General features: G+C 40.6%; 1 protein-coding gene and 1 long non-coding RNA gene across 3 annotated transcripts in view; one reads left to right on the top strand and one right to left on the bottom strand.

Annotated features, from left to right (window-relative positions):
* The window catches only part of LOC116669280, an 85,674-nt gene that overhangs the window by 21,033 nt on the left and 47,366 nt on the right, over positions 1-17,275 (top strand). The window lies entirely within an intron of this gene.
* The window catches only part of ANKFN1 (ankyrin repeat and fibronectin type III domain containing 1), a 289,687-nt gene that overhangs the window by 13,932 nt on the left and 258,480 nt on the right, over positions 1-17,275 (bottom strand). The window contains exons 18-19 of the mRNA XM_032498452.1: positions 8,160-8,326; positions 806-1,019 (exon numbers count right to left, since the gene is read on the bottom strand). Of these exons, the coding sequence (XP_032354343.1) occupies positions 806-1,019; positions 8,160-8,326 (381 nt within the window). The remainder of the gene's footprint in view (positions 1-805; positions 1,020-8,159; positions 8,327-17,275) is intronic.

Genomic DNA, 17,275 nt, shown 5'->3' on the forward strand with positions numbered 1-17,275 from the left:
GAAATACCTGTTGTTATCATGGTGAAGCTTTTTCTGATAAGCTATAGCATAAAGAGAGATGCTTTGAATACCATTATTTTAATTGACTAGAAAAATGGCACTAGCTTCAGCATGTCCTAAGCAAGAGCACTATATTGCCTTTGACTAGTATGCTTTCTCTCTGCTCTTAAGCATAAAGGTGCTTTGTAGAAGTTGTATCAACCCAGCCATGTTTTCTCGGTTAGACATTTGTCATGTCAACTCGGATTTATTTCCCAAGAGTGGAGGTGACTTATGAGGCATCTCCTCTAGCTTGTTTGCAAGTTGTCTCCTGATTGTTGTATCCACGATGAGACCGGACTGCTTACATGGCTGCAGGCTCAGGATTCTAGTTGATCTAGGGTTTCTCTTCCCCCTTTCACCTGGGGACATTGGTGCCGTGTGGGTGTGAAGTTTGCCCTGAATGCTTGCCCATGCAGCGACCTACTTCCTCCTCGCTCCTGTCAGCCCCTATTTATTAGAGGCTGGGTCTGTTCTCCTCTTTTACCTGGTTTTGGTCCGATTCCTTTTGTATCTTAGAAGCTTGGACTAGAACTGGACCTAATCTTCCCCACCCCTAAATGGAGGTGATCTCAGGTTATTATCCTAGCTTCCTACTCCTCCACTGTTCTGACTTTGTTTACTCTATGCTTCTAGACTCTTACCACTGAGCAGTGTTTCCTACTGCTTGCTGGGATCAGTGACTCAACACAAAAGAACCTTATCAGTGGAGACAGAACCAAGAATCTGGTGACTGAAATACAGAACTTTAGATCTTAGTGCTTACCGCTCATTGCCTTCCTTCTGTGCATCTCTGGGGATGGGGATGGTGATGCAAGACAGTCTATATGTGATGATGTGGAATTGATCTTCTTTAGGTTCTGCTCATCTGAGGGATCTATCAGCTTAGTGATGGATAAACCAGAAACTGGCTGTTTGTATCTTGCATAATGTAGAGCATCCATGATCCACCTCATTTCACGCCAGACTTCATCTATTTGCTTTGAAATAAAATGGTAAAAGACAATAAGTTATCAGACAGGTATTAAAAAAGTGTTTCCCTGAGAGTCCAAGATGATGCATTTTCCAAGATAATGCATTTTCCGCAGTGTTGGTTTTGAGCAAGAGTGAAATATTTTCAACATAGATTTGCTAAGCCAGAAAATACCTCTTTTTTTTTTTTAATAATCTCTTGCGTCTTGCATAGTTTTACCTGAGAAACTATTTCATTTAGTGAAATAGTGGAAGACCTGGATTCCAGCTAGAATCCACCACTTTTTGGTTCTGCAGCAACCTTTGGCAAGGCACTTGACCTCTTTGAGCCTTTGCCTTATTTATAAAATGTGGACAAAACATTTCCCCTTTTATATCTCATAGAACTGCTGTGATGATTTGGTGAAGTGATAAATTTGAAAGTACTCTGTGAAACTGCAGGGTGCATTTCTCACACATGTGAAGTATTATTAATTCTCAGCATATAGTGAAATATTCCTCTTTAGGATATTGTAGGGAAGGACACATGATAAAGTCTGAATTTCAGAACAGGTGAAGAAAGAAACGTAGTTTCAGTTCTTCTATGTGAATTAGAAAAGCAAAACATTACTGGAATATTTTACTAAGCAGAGATTCTTGGACCTATTTTAATAACTATATATTAAACGTTACTTTCTTACATGTGAAATAAGTGCTTCTAAAGTACAAAACAACTTGTTCTTCCTAAGTAATTTAAACATCCTTACATTTTTAGAGTAGCTCATCTTAGATTGTTACCATTTGATTTCTGGGTTACCAAAGTGATTTTAACAACATTTTCATTATAAAGTATAACAGTTGTTACTCAGATGCCTTTTAGTGTAAAACTCATTCATATTTTTGTGTCCACCTCTGTAAATGACATATATTCTCCCACATCTTAATATACATTGGCCACAAACTTTCTGGTTATTCTGACTCTCCCCAGGAAGGCTGTTAATGCATTTTTTTCATGGGGGGTCCTGAAGCTTGTGAGAGGCTTTGCATCTAATTTCACTGGGTGCCTTGAGACAGCCATTAATTTCTTCTGGCCCATTTATTCAACTATAAAAAGAAGAGGTTGGACTAGATGATGCCTGAGGTTGCTTCCAGCTCTGATACTTCATGAGTTATTTTTGAAGGACATTTGGAAAATTGGTGCTACTTAATTTCCAGGTAGAAGATGTTCATTGTATGAGTACTACAAGGCTAGTCTCTCTGATTGTAGAAGTTTGAAAGATAAGGGACTATCCGGTGTTCTATATTATTTGCAAAATTCCCTCTTAGAGCCTTAATATGTACTTAGAGAATACTCTTTAAAGAATATCCAGAAACCTAGCTCTCCCAACAAGCAGAGTTGAGTCTGAAACAGTGGCAGTCTGCAGTGTTCAGAGTGACAGGCAAGCTTGAGTGAACTGGTGACTGGCACTGCATGGCCAGTAGGCATTTCCCCTTGCTTTCTAGTTCTGTTCTGTCCTGGAGTGACAGAACTGGGTAGAGCATTCAGAGTTGATAATGAAAGCATGAAATTGAGCTTCAGGCTTTGTTACGCAGTGAGTTGGGCAAGAGGTTCAGCAGTGGCAGGCCTGTGAGGAGGCTCTGAGCTTTGTAAAGGGAGAAATCTGATGTTCAGCAGATAAAGCTAAAGTGGGAATCCCAGATGAAACTTGGACAGATTTTCTTAGTGAGATTGTTGCTCTCCTAGCTAGCTTTTATTAATCCTACCTCATGCAGCATATTCTTGTCTCAGAGTTTAAAGGCACTGCATGACAGGGGACAGCTCTTAAGGGTCCTGCCAAGGACAGGGACTGTGCTGTTGTACCTTGTTTACTCTTGGCTGTGCAAAAAATAAGTACTCAATAAGTGGTTATTCGGTGATTGCATGAATGAATGAATGCCTGGTTACCTAATTCCTTAGATCTCTGCCCTGAAGCAGAGTGATGTGAGGATTAAGTAAAATGATGGAGATAGGTGTACCTTATAAAACTGTACATTGTTATAAAATTTTCAGTTGTTACAGTGAAAATCATGGTGGTTGTAGTGGGTGGAATGTGACCTTCCAAAAGATACGTCCGCGTCTTAATCCCTGAAACTTGTATTACCTTACATGATAAAAGAGTAACTATTGTATGGCAAAAGATATGATCAAGGATTCTGACAGGAGATGTTTATCCTGGATTATCTGGGGGGGGGGCGCGGCTGATTCCAATGATGAATGTGACATGAGAGTGAGGCAGAGATGTGGCAGATGGAAAAGAGGGACCACAGAAGCAGAAATTGATGTGAGGGGTCCACAAGTCAAGGAATGCCAGCAGCCACCAGAAGCTGGAAGACACAGAGAACCAGTTCTCCCCTAGGGCATCCAGAAGGAGTGTGGCTCTGTCGACACCTTGATTTTAGATTTCTGTCCTCCAGAACCGTGAGAGAATACATTTCGATTGCGATAAGCCACCCAGTTTGTGGTAATTTGTTACAGCAGCCACAGGAAGCTAATGCAATTATTAATAATAATCCATTTGTTCTCTTCAGATAAAGTTGTTTCAGCCTTATTGCTGTGGATGGACAGTGAGGTTTAGCATAGAAATTTTTAAAATTATATGTAGAAACAATGTTTATTTTTAAATTTTTCTCTGTGATGATGTGAAGAGGTATTAACTGAAGAAAAGTAAAGAAAACAGGTACAGGGAAGCTTGTGGACTGAGTTTAACGGACTTAGCTAAGTAGCTCTAAAAGAAGTCCAATTTTCACCCATTTTACTTTATACTGTTGATCTAAAAATAACTGACAACATAATCCCCCTGATTTTAAGGTCCAAATTCAGCTTCTAAAGACTTGCTGACACGTTTTTAAAAAAGAAAGACCATGAACTCACTAGGTCTGTTGGTTAAAAGTTCTGCATCCATTTCTCACCCTGCCCTTTAAAAACTTTGGTTTTCATCCCATAAATTACACCCCTTTCTCTGTACTCAGGCAAGATAATATTTTTATTAAAATGTAAAGGTGATTGGTTTTCTCACAGCACAGTTACAAGGTGCTTGAGGGGATGATAGATTGGCTATATTTAATGAGCTGTGTTTCTATTACAGCTTAGGAGCATTTGAAGCATTACAGTATATAAATTATAGCCTAATTGCCCTTTAGACTTCAGCAGCTCAAAATATGCCAAGCGCCAAGTCTCTGCACTTTGACATTTTTGCTGCGTGTGTTGTCTGTAAAGGCTGTGTACCTTATCTGTGATTTTTTTTACACCTCCCCTGGCCCAGCCCTTCTCCTTTCTGGCTGCACTCCTTGGCTTCTTTTCCTCACTGTATTTACATAGACTCCCTTGCTTTTTACAATGTTTGGTTTGTGTAGTAACTTCAACACTGTCTTAGATCTGGAATCATACAAATGCTCTCCCGGCTGGCAGTTGCCTCTGCGGATTATGGTGTGTGGTGAGCTGAGCTGTGAATGCCAGTGTAGCTGTTCGGCTACAGCTGGTTCTCATTCTGAGTGAGAGAGATTGAGAAGCCCAACAGAGATAAGGGGAGAGATGATACTGCATTATCTCTAGTCAGTGAAGTTACCCGTGCTAGATAGAGGAAGGCAGTCCACTGAAGTCCAAGGAGATGGTCTGGTTTTACCTTGGCCAAGATGTGATTATTTGAACCCTTTGGGAATTGGCTTTTATCCAAGTCTACGTTTACCTGGCTGGCTGGAGAATATGTAGAGGGGGTTCTCGGATTACCTGCTTTGTAGACCAGAGTGGGCTAGAACTTTAAAGAATTCCTGGCCTGCCCTTCCTTTTTAATGGTGTGATGAAAGGGAAAGAAAAAAAGGCAGTGGAGCCCTAGGCTAGGTGAAAAAGAAAGGATGGAGGATCGTCATCAGGGAGTGAAAATGGAGCCAGGAACTCTTGGAGGGGTTTGACTCTGTGACAGACTAGAGAAAGTCAGCTTTCTTGTTGGATGAACATAGTGGATTCAGGGGCATCTCAAGTGGACTTGAATAGAAACTAAGACATGGTTAAAGAAGTGCTTCTCTAAAAGTATGTATGGTTGTCAAGGAAGTCATGAAATGTTAGAGCCAACTAGTCACTTAAGAAGTCATCTAGTCCAGTCTTTTCATTTTATGTATGAGGAAATTGAGGCCCCTGGATCAGATGAATTGACCGATATGCCAAGGTTTATCAGTAGAAGATTTGGGACTGAAAATGTATGCTCATTGACTTCTGGTCATTATTCTTCTTACTCTTCTCAACTATTCCTTACATTGGATTCAAAAGAGGCCGCTCTTTCATATCCTCCTCATGCTTCATTCTTCCTTTTCCCACCCTCTCCCACCATCGATGTTCCACTTTTACTGGAAATAAAATAAATGATGTAAATGTTTTGAATTTTTAAATACTGCACTTTCAGGTCAAGAGAGCAATTAAGTTCTTGCAAGTTTTATTTTTTTTAGTCTAAAGGTCACCTAAAATATCTTATTTATAGGGTGAGAGAAATAGGCTAGGATATGTCTGCTCACACTTTGCAAGCATATCACAATATCTTCTCCCTAAGTACTTAATAGAACCCAAATTTTGCATATCATGTTTTGAAGCATTTTCCCTTCTTTTTAATGAATGAATGAATAAATGAATGTATAATTTATTGCATACTTTTATGTGCAGGCACTTTCCTGAGTGCTTGCCCTGCACTACCTTGTTGAATTCTCTCAGTAATACTGGGAGCTAGTGCTATTATTATCATCCCTATTTTACACATGAAGGTATTGAGAGAGAAATTTATTTGCTCAAGGTTCACAGCATTTCCTCATCTTAAATCCTCATTGCCTAAGGCAGCTAATACAGTAGCTTCCTATCTGATTTCCCTGCCTCTAGTCTCCTTAAATCTAGGAATGATAAGCAGGCTATTTAGTGGCCAGTGGGAATGAGTGCTTACTATAAACAACCAGTGTGGCCATACCAATGCATATGGGAGGAATATCCCTGCTGCTTAAATCTATCTAAACAGCTGTGAAATTCTATGATTGACCTTCTCCAAAATTTTGGGCAGGTCCCTATTGCCTGCAGAATCAACATGCAGATTTCTTACCATGGACTTTAGTAAAGCCCTCATGTGATCTGATCTCATTTCTACTTTCATTCTTACCTAATTTCTCACTACTGTCCTTTATTCAGTTTATGCCTCAACCAATCTTGACTACTCATCATTCCCCAGATAACGATTTTTCTGCTCTCTGTGCCCTGTTTACACTTTGACTGCTTCCCAGTCTGTTTCCTCCTTACTGTGGACTAACCTCTCTCTCTAGGCCCAGCTCAGATGTTGGTTACATCCTCTATGGCAACTTTTTTTATACCCACAAACGTAAGTAAATTTTTACTTCGTGTGGACAGAGAACTTTTTTTTTTTGTTGTTGTTACTTCTCTTTTGGCACCTAATTCATTTTACAAATAGTAGTTATACACATTTCTTGCCTACCCTAATGGATTTTAAACTCTTTAAGGTCAGGGACCATGTGTAATACAACTCTGTATCTCCCTTACAGTGCCTGACACCTGAGTGTTCAACAAGTATTTATCAAATTGAACTGAATATATGTCATAGTGGTATTTATGATGGGGCTATTGCTATTACAGTAGTTCTCCCTTATCCATGGTTTCACTTTCTGCAGTGTTAGTAACCATCGGTCACTTGAGGTCTGAGACTATTAAATGGAAAATTCCAGAAATAAACAGTTCATAAGTTTTAAATTGTCACCATTCTGAGTAGAAATTTCTGACGAAATTCTCCTGTTGTCCCGCCCCATCCCACCCAGGATATGAATCATCTCTTTGTGTGAATCATCCCTTTGTCCAGTGTATCCCACCCCTTAGTCACTTAGTAGCCATCTTGGTTATCAGACCCTCTGTTGTGGATCGCAGTGCTTGTGTTCAGGTAAACCTTATTTTAGTTAATAATGGTCCCAAAGCACAAGAGTAGCAATGCTGGCAATTTGGTTATGTCAAAGAGAAGCTTCAGAATGCTTGCTTTAAGTGAAAAGGTGAAAGTTCTTGACTTAATAAGGAAAGGAAGAATTGTATGCTGAGGTTACTAAGATATACAGTAAGAATGAATCTTCTATCTGTGAAGAAGGAAAAAATTCCTGCTAGTTTTGTTGTTGCACCTAAAATTTCAAAAGTTATGGCCCTAGTGCATAAGTGCTTAGTTAAGATGGAAAAGGCATTAAATCTGTACAATAAGATATTGTGAAAGAGAAAACATCAGCCGTAATTTTTATTACAGTATATTGTTATAACAGTTCTATTTTATTATTATCGTTAATCTCTTACTGTGCCTAATTTAGAAGTTAAAATTTATCATAGGTATGTATGTATAAGAAAGAACAGTGTATGTAGGGTTATGTGCTATCCATGGTTTCAGGCATCCACTGAGTGTTGGCACATACCCCCTGTGGGTGGGTAAGAGGGGACTACTCTATATTCATTTTGTGATTGGGTCACTGTAGGCATAAAGATTGTAAGATTTGTCCAGGGGATTTAAAGACTAAGACCAGATCCACATTATCTTGATGACTAGTCAGTACCCCTTTCTCAAGACACTGAGATGTCACCATAAGGTTTTTCCGGAAAAGACTGTGGACTGGGGACACATTTTTTAACCTCTGAGCTATACATCAAAAGTGTCAGCTCTGCCAGAACAAAGTCCAAAGAATGAGGAATCTTAGGTCCAACTGGATTTGGGTTAATGTAGACTGATGGCTCATTCTCTTCTCTTTTTCTCTGGGATAGTGAATTAATTAATACAGTTTTCTTTCTCTTGGAATTATCAATGGGTTACTGGGTAAAAATTGTATTCTGATCACTACCTCTTCTGGCAGTGATTTTTCTTTCCAGTATTGGAGACTACTGCTACCCACCACAGTGGCTGATGCAGCTTTTATTAACACTGTGATTTATCTGTAGCTTTTTTGTAAGCCTTTGTTTAAAAACTCACATTTCCCTGAGTCTACATTTTAACCAAATCAACAGTCTGTTTGCACACTGTGGTCTTTAAATTAGCCCAGATTGCTGTTCTTTCTCATGCTTGGTTCTCATCCCCTCCGCTCTGCCCCTTCTTCCTTTTACCTCTGAAGAAACAAACTGTTACCTGAATGAAATCTAAAACTTGCTGGTGTCTTTGTTTGGCAGCTGCAACTTCGCTGTCTGAGATTGCTTCCCTCAGGGACTGTTGGGTATTCAGAGAATCCAGCTCCACAACAGCAGAAAGGCGGCAATACAGACTAATAAATTTCTCCCTGTAGCTGCAAAAATGAACTGGAAAATGGACAAGCAAAATAAAGCATGTTAAGATCTGGTATCAAAATAGAGAAATTCATACCTCAGAGAAAACAAGTTGAATGAAAACATGATTTATTAATCCTATCAGTGGAAAATATTAGGCCATAAATAAATTATAAATGTGCTCTTAAGGGGCCAGTTGTCTGGCTTTAGTCAGACAGTATTCCCTTTTAAGGGTTACCAAGTCCTGGTAAAGTATGGGGAAGTGGGGTTCGCTGAAGCTGCAGTTTATGTTCAGCCTCTAAGGTTGTGCTGTTTTACACACACACACACACACACACACACACACTACTGAAAAAATACGTTTGCTTGTCACTTTAAAGAACAAAAAAAGCCAGGTAGCAACTTGAAACCTAGTTTTCATTGCCATGTCTGATTTCCAGTATGTATCTTGTATGTTCCTTTCCAAGGCCAGAAGTCCTAGAAGATACAAGACATGCTTTTCTCAGGGTGTATTTTGTCTTTTGTCTGGCTGGGAAACTTCCCTAAAGACCTAGTATGATAGGTGTGATCCTCCTGCCTCTCTGCTCCTTAGCTCCTCTGGAAGGATATGGGGCTGATGCTTGACAGATCATTTTTGTCTTCAGCACACTTGGCCTTCCTCTCTTAAAAAACAGCGGGCCAGAGGCCAGAGGAAACAGCCTAACCTTCATCTCCATCATGGAGGAGGGAGAGAGGAGCGTGGGACTCAGCTTGGTGCAGGCAACATGAGGTGGTCAGATTTTTCTCTGACTGGCTCTGATCACATACCATAACTTCAGATTCCAGTAAGATGAGGAAGGCATCTTGACTCAGACAAGTGTAGTACCTGTCTCTTCCAGGCCATTGATGAATTTGGAGACTCTCTCTACAGGAACCTCACTTACTCTGTGTACCTCTGACCTGTACCAGTGCATTTTATGCTTTGGAAACAGGTCTGTTATAACTCAGCAGATCTGTGGAAACATTTTTATTCTGGCTTCTTTGGTGAGGAATTCTAGGAAGAATGTCTCATGACTGCCTTTGGGCCTCTTTGCTGTTGATTCCTGAGACCCAGACCTAGCCATTTAGGGAAGCTAAGACCACACTACCTCATAATGGGGCATCTGGTCACTTTTGCACCTCAACAAGGAAGCCCTACTTCTCTGCGCATTGAAAGATTTTTGTGCACCCTACAATTCGCATCTTACTACTGCCTGCTTCCTTGCTTGATTTCCTCTTAGGATGAAACTCAGGTGAGTGTAAGGATAACCTGCTCTGTTTGTATTTTGTCATATGAAAGTGGTAGAGAAGAATGGAGTGAGGGCTGCAGTGGTCCATCCTTATTCGAGCTCTGCATCATTTCAAGGAGGTATTTCTGAATTCAGGTAGTTTCAATTCTGGGGTTGATTTTCCTCTCTGGTGTCAGATCCTTCCTTCTCACTTCCTCTGCTCTAGCACTTCCTAAATGACAAACTATTAAGCTCTTCCCAAGTAATCTATTTTTCATGCTTTTCTCTGATTACAGACGTCTTTAGAGTTCCTTCTTGACTCAGGATAAAATCCAAACATCGCTAGGAAGAAAACTTGTGATCTAGGATTTGAATATATCTTCAGTCATATCTTTTATCATGCAACAGCCCTCCACCCATGTTGACCCTACGCTTGGGTCAGGCTGAACCTACTGAAGTCTTTTTGTACTTCCAAGCTAGTGAACATGGTGTTTCCTTCTCCTCCAGCACCCTTCTCTACCAATACCTGCAGGTCAGCTTCTTTTGATACTTGAAAATTCAACTTAAATGTCGTCTTCTCAGTGAAATCTTCACTGACACCTCTTTCCCTCTAGGCAGAATTAATTTCTCTCCTTTGTGCTCCTAGACCACTTGTTTATAAATGTATCAGGACTCTTACTCATCCTGCTTTACTGTAATAATGTGTTTACTTGATTGGCTTGGGATTAAGACTGTGATTTCTTTGAGGGCAAGAATCATGTCTTCTGTTAATTTTTATTTCCTCAAACCTGAAACATTATAGCTTTTCAGTTAATGTTTATTGACTGAATGAACAACAACAAACACCCTGATCTGAAGACGGCAGACCCTTCCTCCAATGTCTCCTCTTTCCCTCTATTCTTTCTTTTCTCAAGGTGCTCTTGATTTTCCTGTTTCAAAAGGTGTACTTCAGGTCTGTGATATTTACTGGCAGCTCTACAGGAAAGAGTCACCATTACTTTGTAGTTTACTGTTGACCCTGGTAGCTCCCTGAATGTGTCTTTATGCCTTTCAAGGGGGGATTATATCCTGTTCACACTTGACAGATGTCCTCTCTTGGCTGGGGAGTGAAGAGAGTGAAGTGCCTCACAGTCTGCCTTTCCAAACCAAGTTGTCAAAAAAAAAAAAATCAGCTTTTTTCCTTCTTTCTAAAATATGACTGGGAAGATAGTGAGAGGCACTGAAGAATTTCTTTAAAGGAAATACTATCAGTCCCGTCTGAATTCTAAAATGCCAGGGTGTCCACAGCTTTCTCTTGTTGTGTCTCCTTGTGGTAAGAGCCTTGGATCAGTGGGTGGTCTCCCAGCACCCACACCGCCCGTGCCACTCACCACAGTGAGCTGTGAGGACCTTTCAGTGACAGCGACAGGGCTGCACTTTCTTGCTCCAGTGGTTTTTATCCAGAGCCTTTAATGTTACTTTAACAAATGTTACTTTAACATAGTCTTTTGTGGTTTAGCAATGATACATTCGGTAGCCATCACTGAGGAGGGGAGGATAGACTGGAAGCTTCTAATTTTTTTCTAATGTGAATCACATGCATTTTATAGGCAAATGCTATAAGGATACAGAAATGCATTATCCGGACTGCATGATTTGTTAGTAATTTACTAAGACTTATTTTCTGTGGTGTTCTCTCTCTCTCTGTCTTTTTCTGTATGAGATAATGAAGACTCAAATGCTGTCAGCACCAACACTAGAAGTCAGATTAGGAGTATGGTAGAGTGGAACTTACTCAGGCTTAGATATCAGACAGAACTGGGTTTGAACCATAGTTTGTTTTTTTTTTTCCCGCAAGAATTTAAATTATTCATATCAACACTTTTTGATTTAGAGACCAATAAATGACATCTAGATAACAATATTTTACCTACTATAAAGCCTCCTTTAGCTCCAATGCCAAAGGAGAAATATTTTTTTGAATCATAGTTCTGCCACTTACTGCCTTTGCAATAATAAGCATATAACCTCAGGGAGCCTCAGTTTCCTCATATCTAAGACAGGGATAGTGATGCCTACCCAGGATTCAACAATATAATATATATCAAGTGCCCAGCACAGCAGGTGGCACATATTAGAGACAAAATAAATTTCTGTCCACATCCCTACCCCATCCTCCTGGGGAATCATGATGCATTTAGTAGTTAGAGTATTAGAATGGAATTGAGACTGGAATGCTCTTCCTAAATAACTCAATAAAGTCCTGATCAATCTGGGCCATGTGGCCTAGTTTGGAAGCTAAGGAATCAATAAGATTACCTCCTAGGTCAGTTTAGTTCCATGATTCTTTGCCAAGGTGTCAGAAAGAACCTGGGTATAAGATACCTCTCTAAAGATTCCTGGTAGTGAATGAGTTGACAGTTGGAATTCAGGAATGGTATCCTAAATCATGAAAAATGGGCATTAGGAATGAGGGTTGAGACTGTGCCATTTCTTGTAAGCCTGTGGCCTGGATTCCATTAGGCTCAATGCCTGGATATCCCACAGGCACCTCAAACAAAACTCATCATTTGTCAAACTGAACTAACTCATCATCTCTCCCCTCCCCCAAACCTGTTCCTCCCCTTTTATTTCCTGTTTTGGTAGATGGCAACATTATCCATCTCAGAATCCTATTCAGACTCTCTGGCTCCTCCATCTTACTCTTCAGCCGCATTAAATCAATCACAAAGTCCTATTGATTTTAACTCCTAAATTCCTCTTGCCTCTGCCTTCTCTTGTGTACCCCTGCTGTGGCAGTCTCAGTTTGGGTTCTTATCACTGTCCACCTGGGCCAGTCTCTTTCTTAACTGTCTCATTGCCTCTAGTCTCAGCCTCTTTTCTGCTCTTTTGCAATCCACAGAGTTGCTAAAACCTAGTAAGACTGTATTATTTCTTTTCTTAAAACCTTTTACGTCTCCTCATTGCCTATAGGATAAAGTCTAACCTTTTTAGGATGGCATAGCCCTTTGTGATTTCGTACTTTTTTAATTTTTAGTTTTATCTCCGTCACTCTTCCTGGGGTACCTTAAGCACCTGTCACAATGAGTACACAATTAAGAGTGTACTTAATTGGGCTGCGTTTTCTAAGCCTTTGTGCATGCTGCTCCTTCTGCTTAAAGTGATTTTCCTTTTCTACTCTGCCTTTTCTTTCTTTTTCTGAATGTTTACTTACCCTTCAAGGTCTAGCTCAAATATTGCCTCCTTAAGAAAGGATTAAGTGTCTTTCCTCTGAAATTCAACAGCCTGCCTCTTACAGCAGGGTTTTCATTGCATTGAGACTGTTGGTATAGATGTCTGTATTCTCCACTGGATTCTAGGCTTCTGGTGGGTAGATTGTGTCCTGTTAATATCTGCATGTGCAGCCCCAGCACAGTACTTGGCATACAGTGGAGACTCAGTAAATGTTTGTTGAATGAAGGATGCAGCCAAGCACTGAAGTATGAAATGTATACCAGGCTTCAAACTGTTTTTTAAAAATTCCCCAGTTTCTTGATCTTCCTAGTCCAGTCAATATGAATCATAGAGCCAAGGAAATCGATAAAAGAACTTTCCTCTTCATAGGCCTGCTTTCAGTTGTGACTGCGCACAGGGTTATGGCAGGGCGACCTCCTCAGTGCAGGCTAGGCAAATCCTTGAGGCCACATCACTGGACAGAGTTTCTAAGGGCTTTTCCTTTCATTTCTGGGAACAGCATAAATAGTGACCCTTGTCAGCCCCCAGGCACATTCTTTATTACTGCAGAGGAGTGCTAGCCTGCTCCTCTCCAAAGGGTAGGGTGTGTCAGCCCTCATGCTGTGGAGGGGGGTGGGTCTGCAGTTGTACCACTTTGCTTCAGCTCAACCCTGCTCATAGAGGTCTCACAGCATCCTTCTGTGTGATGGCCTCTCTCTCCCCTACAAGTAATCCAATGAAGGAATACCCTATGGCTTTGCCCCAGCCTAGTCTTTCCTCCAGAAGACAGAGGGCTAAGCTCCTCTGTCATTTTGTCCTTGCTAGATCTAGTTAGTGCTGGAATAGGCACAGATGCAGGTTTCCATAGCTGGTTAGCAGGTTAATTATGATTCACTGAGGCCATTGGCAGGAACATGGTCAGGGTGCCAAATCTCAAGTCCTTTGCCTGGGACAGGGAAGACTTATACAAGTCAAACTGAAATATAGTGTAACATTTTATTCTGTTATAGTGTACATATTCCCATAATTTGCATTTTTTCAAGTTTTGTTAGAACTCCTGTGTTACTAAAATTTCGGAGTTCTGACTGAATTTCCAACAACATTCTCTTTCTCAGAAATGCTTAGTGTATCAGTTGAGCTTTTAGTGTGGACCTATCTGTGAAAGATCGAAGTCCCAACTTATAAAAAAAACAAGTGAAAATTGCTTAGCACTTTTCCTGGAGGGGCTTAGGCCCACTAGAGCAAGCTCTTAGATGATACTATTAATGCTTAGCAGGCTGATGTCTGACGGAGGAAATAACTCTGATAATCTGCCTCTTTGAAAGCTCTCATTGCTTGAGGATAGGAGAGAGTTTATCATGATTCTTACTAAGGCCCAGTAATATTTAAAAAATTGGTGCTAGTGGTGCTAGAGTACGTTAAGTGTAGTACTAGAGTGTATTAATTTCCCGCTACTGGCAACATTTTCTTCTGAGCCCTAGAAAAGGCTAATAGAATTGTGTATGCCAGTGGAAACAAGCCTAACCAAGTGGTCTTTTCTGGAAACTTACATGGTCCTCATTATTCAGCTGGATCACCAATGATACAGTAATGAGGGAGAACCAGGAGGGTAAGAAGTTATGTTTTATTCTAGGAAAAAAATATCTTAAAGTCAGGAACTATTGAGACCCAGGTTTTGATCTATGGCCTGGTTTTCATAGATGAAGGCTAGTTTCTAATGGCCTTACATTACTTTTGGTATTAAGAAAAGGTAAGTCAGGTCAGAGATAGGCCCTGTTGGATTCTATTACTGTGCTAACCACAATCCTACTTCTGTTAAGTTCCTAAAATGTCTTTTTCTCTGTGTCTAGGCAGTACTACTTCGTGTGGTGTTAGAAATGCAGATTCTCCAGCTCCTTCCCAGACCTACTGACTCAGCATCTCTGGAGTGGGACTCCAAGAAACTATGTTAACAAGCTTTCTGAGTGTTTCTTATGCACACCAAAGTTTGAGTAACACTGTTCTTGGGCATCATATCCTAGAGTATGTTTTCTGTGGGTTTTTAGTAAGTGCCATGCCCAAAATGGTTTGAGTCATTGCCAAATGAATTTGGAAAATGCTGGGTTAAACAAAGTTAAGCTAACTAGCTAGTTATGTATATATGTGTGTATGTGTGTATGTATGTGTGTGTGTGTTTAGGGGGACTACCAGATTGTGCAGAGCTTTTAATACGTTACTCTACTACTCAGACTTCTCCACTGAATTTCCAGTACACTTAAAGTAACATCCAAAGTCCTTATCATGATCTGGGAAGCCCTGCGTGGTCTGGCTCCCGCTGACCTTCTGATCTCACTTCCTGTCTTTGTTGCTCTTGCTTACCACACCCCACCTACGCTGATCTCTTAGCCAAGCACACTCTTGCTGTAAGGCCTTTGCAATCGCTGTTTTCATTGCATGGAAATCTCAGGTCTCTGCTCAAATATATCTTCTGCAGAGAGGCCTGCCCAGGTCCTCCTATACAAAATTGCAGTCCCTGTCACTTCAGTCCCTTACCAAGATTCATTTTTCCTCATAGCCCTCACTGCTGCCTGACATTTACAGTATTGTTTGTTGATTGGCTTACTGTTTCTCTCCCTCACTGGAGTGTAAGCTCCACGAGGAGTTTGTTCATTGCTGATTCTTTAGTACCTGGAATAGTGCCTGGCACATAGTAGGTTACTTAATAAGTAGTTATTGATGAATTCATGAACAAATGAGTGAAGAGAGGAAATTGTAGAACAGAGAGTGACAACAGTAGGATTAAGTGTGGCTGCCCCAAAAAAGTGTGTGAGCCTCCCAGAAGGCAGGATGGAGAGGACGCTTCCAGGGCTCGGTCCTCCAGGGTCTCGGGAGTCACGTACTATTTTGACTGATACCAGATTATTTATTGTTCCCAGGCAGGCCACTGAAGCATGAGGAAATGAATTTCATGTATTTTTGCCTGTAATCAGGGAACAGTAATGACCATTTCACATAGAATGGACTCCTGGTTAGCTTTCTAGTGAAGTATTTTCTTTGGTTCTTTTCCCTGTCATTTACCTATCCCTGGGAAATCATTTGCTTTCATGGCTTTAGATGTTATCAGACACTGGCCTAACTGCTGTGTTTAGTACTCAGCTTTCTCTCCTGCATTTCTACTGCTGATTGGATATGTCCACTTGGATGTTGAATTAGCACCTTCAGACTCAAGATATTTGGAGCTAAAAGCATCACTTTCTCCCCCAAGGCATTTTCTTCTCTGATTTCCTTAGGTTTGGTAATGGCAGCAATGTCCTCACAGTCTTTGAAACTAAAAACAGTGGGGGTCCTCTGGAAGTCTCCAGACTGTCTTTTCTCATTCAAACGGTTGTCCAATCTTGTTGATTACTTCCAGTGTTTCTTACATCTGTATTTGTTTCCTTTTTTTGTTTTGTTTCTTCCTAACACTGGGTTATTATAATAACCTCTGAACTGTCTCCCCAAACCTGCTCTGCTTTCAGTCCATCTTAAACAGATTCCACAGCCTGACTTTTAAAATAGTGCCCACTATGGCTACGAGTTGTCCACACAGCTTTGTAGCTGTTTCCTCAGACCATTTCTCAGATCTAGCCAAACTGGGCTCTCTTGAGTTTTTGTATTCTTACATCTTTGCTCATTCTGCTCCCTCTTACAGAAAAGCTTTTACTGTCCATGTTTACTAACATCCTGTCCTTTCTTTAACACCCACATCAAGATCCTCTCTCCAAGGTGGTTCCTGATGTTTTCTTTCAGAAGATGTGCTTCACTTCTTTTTTCAGTATCACTTTATACTTACAATTTTGGCACGATATACTTCATTTAAAAATTAACTTGTATTCTTACTTTACTCCTGCCACTGTACTAAAAGCCCCTTGAAGGCAGTCTTTGTCTTACTCATCTCTGAATCTCCCAGTAGGCACCCAGTATATTTGTATTGACTTGAATTGAAATATCTTGACCTAAACTATGTTTTGTAGTAGCAATGCAGTTACAACATAGGCTAATACTGTTCTTTGGATGGGGAACTCAATAAATGGTCACATTCACATTCAGGCCTTTTGGGAGTGGTATGGCCAATGTTAATTAATCATTTGGTACAGAAAAGAAACTGGAAGGGTAAGTGATTGCCAGTGCCTCACAATAGAGGATCCAATACTCTCCAGTCCCAGTCTGTAAGTCTGATTCAGGCTTCTCTAATAACTCTCTCTCCTCTGGAAAATAACAATTGCTGTTCATCAGCTTTTGGGCATCTGAACTGCTTGGAGCAAGGGAAACTGGGAGGCTTAATCTATTTATCCTCGAGATAAATTCAGATTTGGATATGCCCAAGTCTCAAAAGAGACATCAGGCATTTGCCTTGTCTGCTTCTGAATTTGGTGGCTGGGGAGCAATCCAAAGAGAGTCTGCCTCCATTCCACCCACCCAGTCACTCACCCTCCCACAAATCCTACAATTCATTTGAACTGATGGAACTCTTGTTAATTGCAGCTTATTGGCCTGTTACAGGATGAAGCACGGGGAAGAGACA

The sequence above is a fragment of the Camelus ferus genome, chromosome 16, assembly GCF_009834535.1.
Source record: "Camelus ferus isolate YT-003-E chromosome 16, BCGSAC_Cfer_1.0, whole genome shotgun sequence".
Classification (NCBI taxonomy): domain Eukaryota; kingdom Metazoa; phylum Chordata; class Mammalia; order Artiodactyla; family Camelidae; genus Camelus; species Camelus ferus.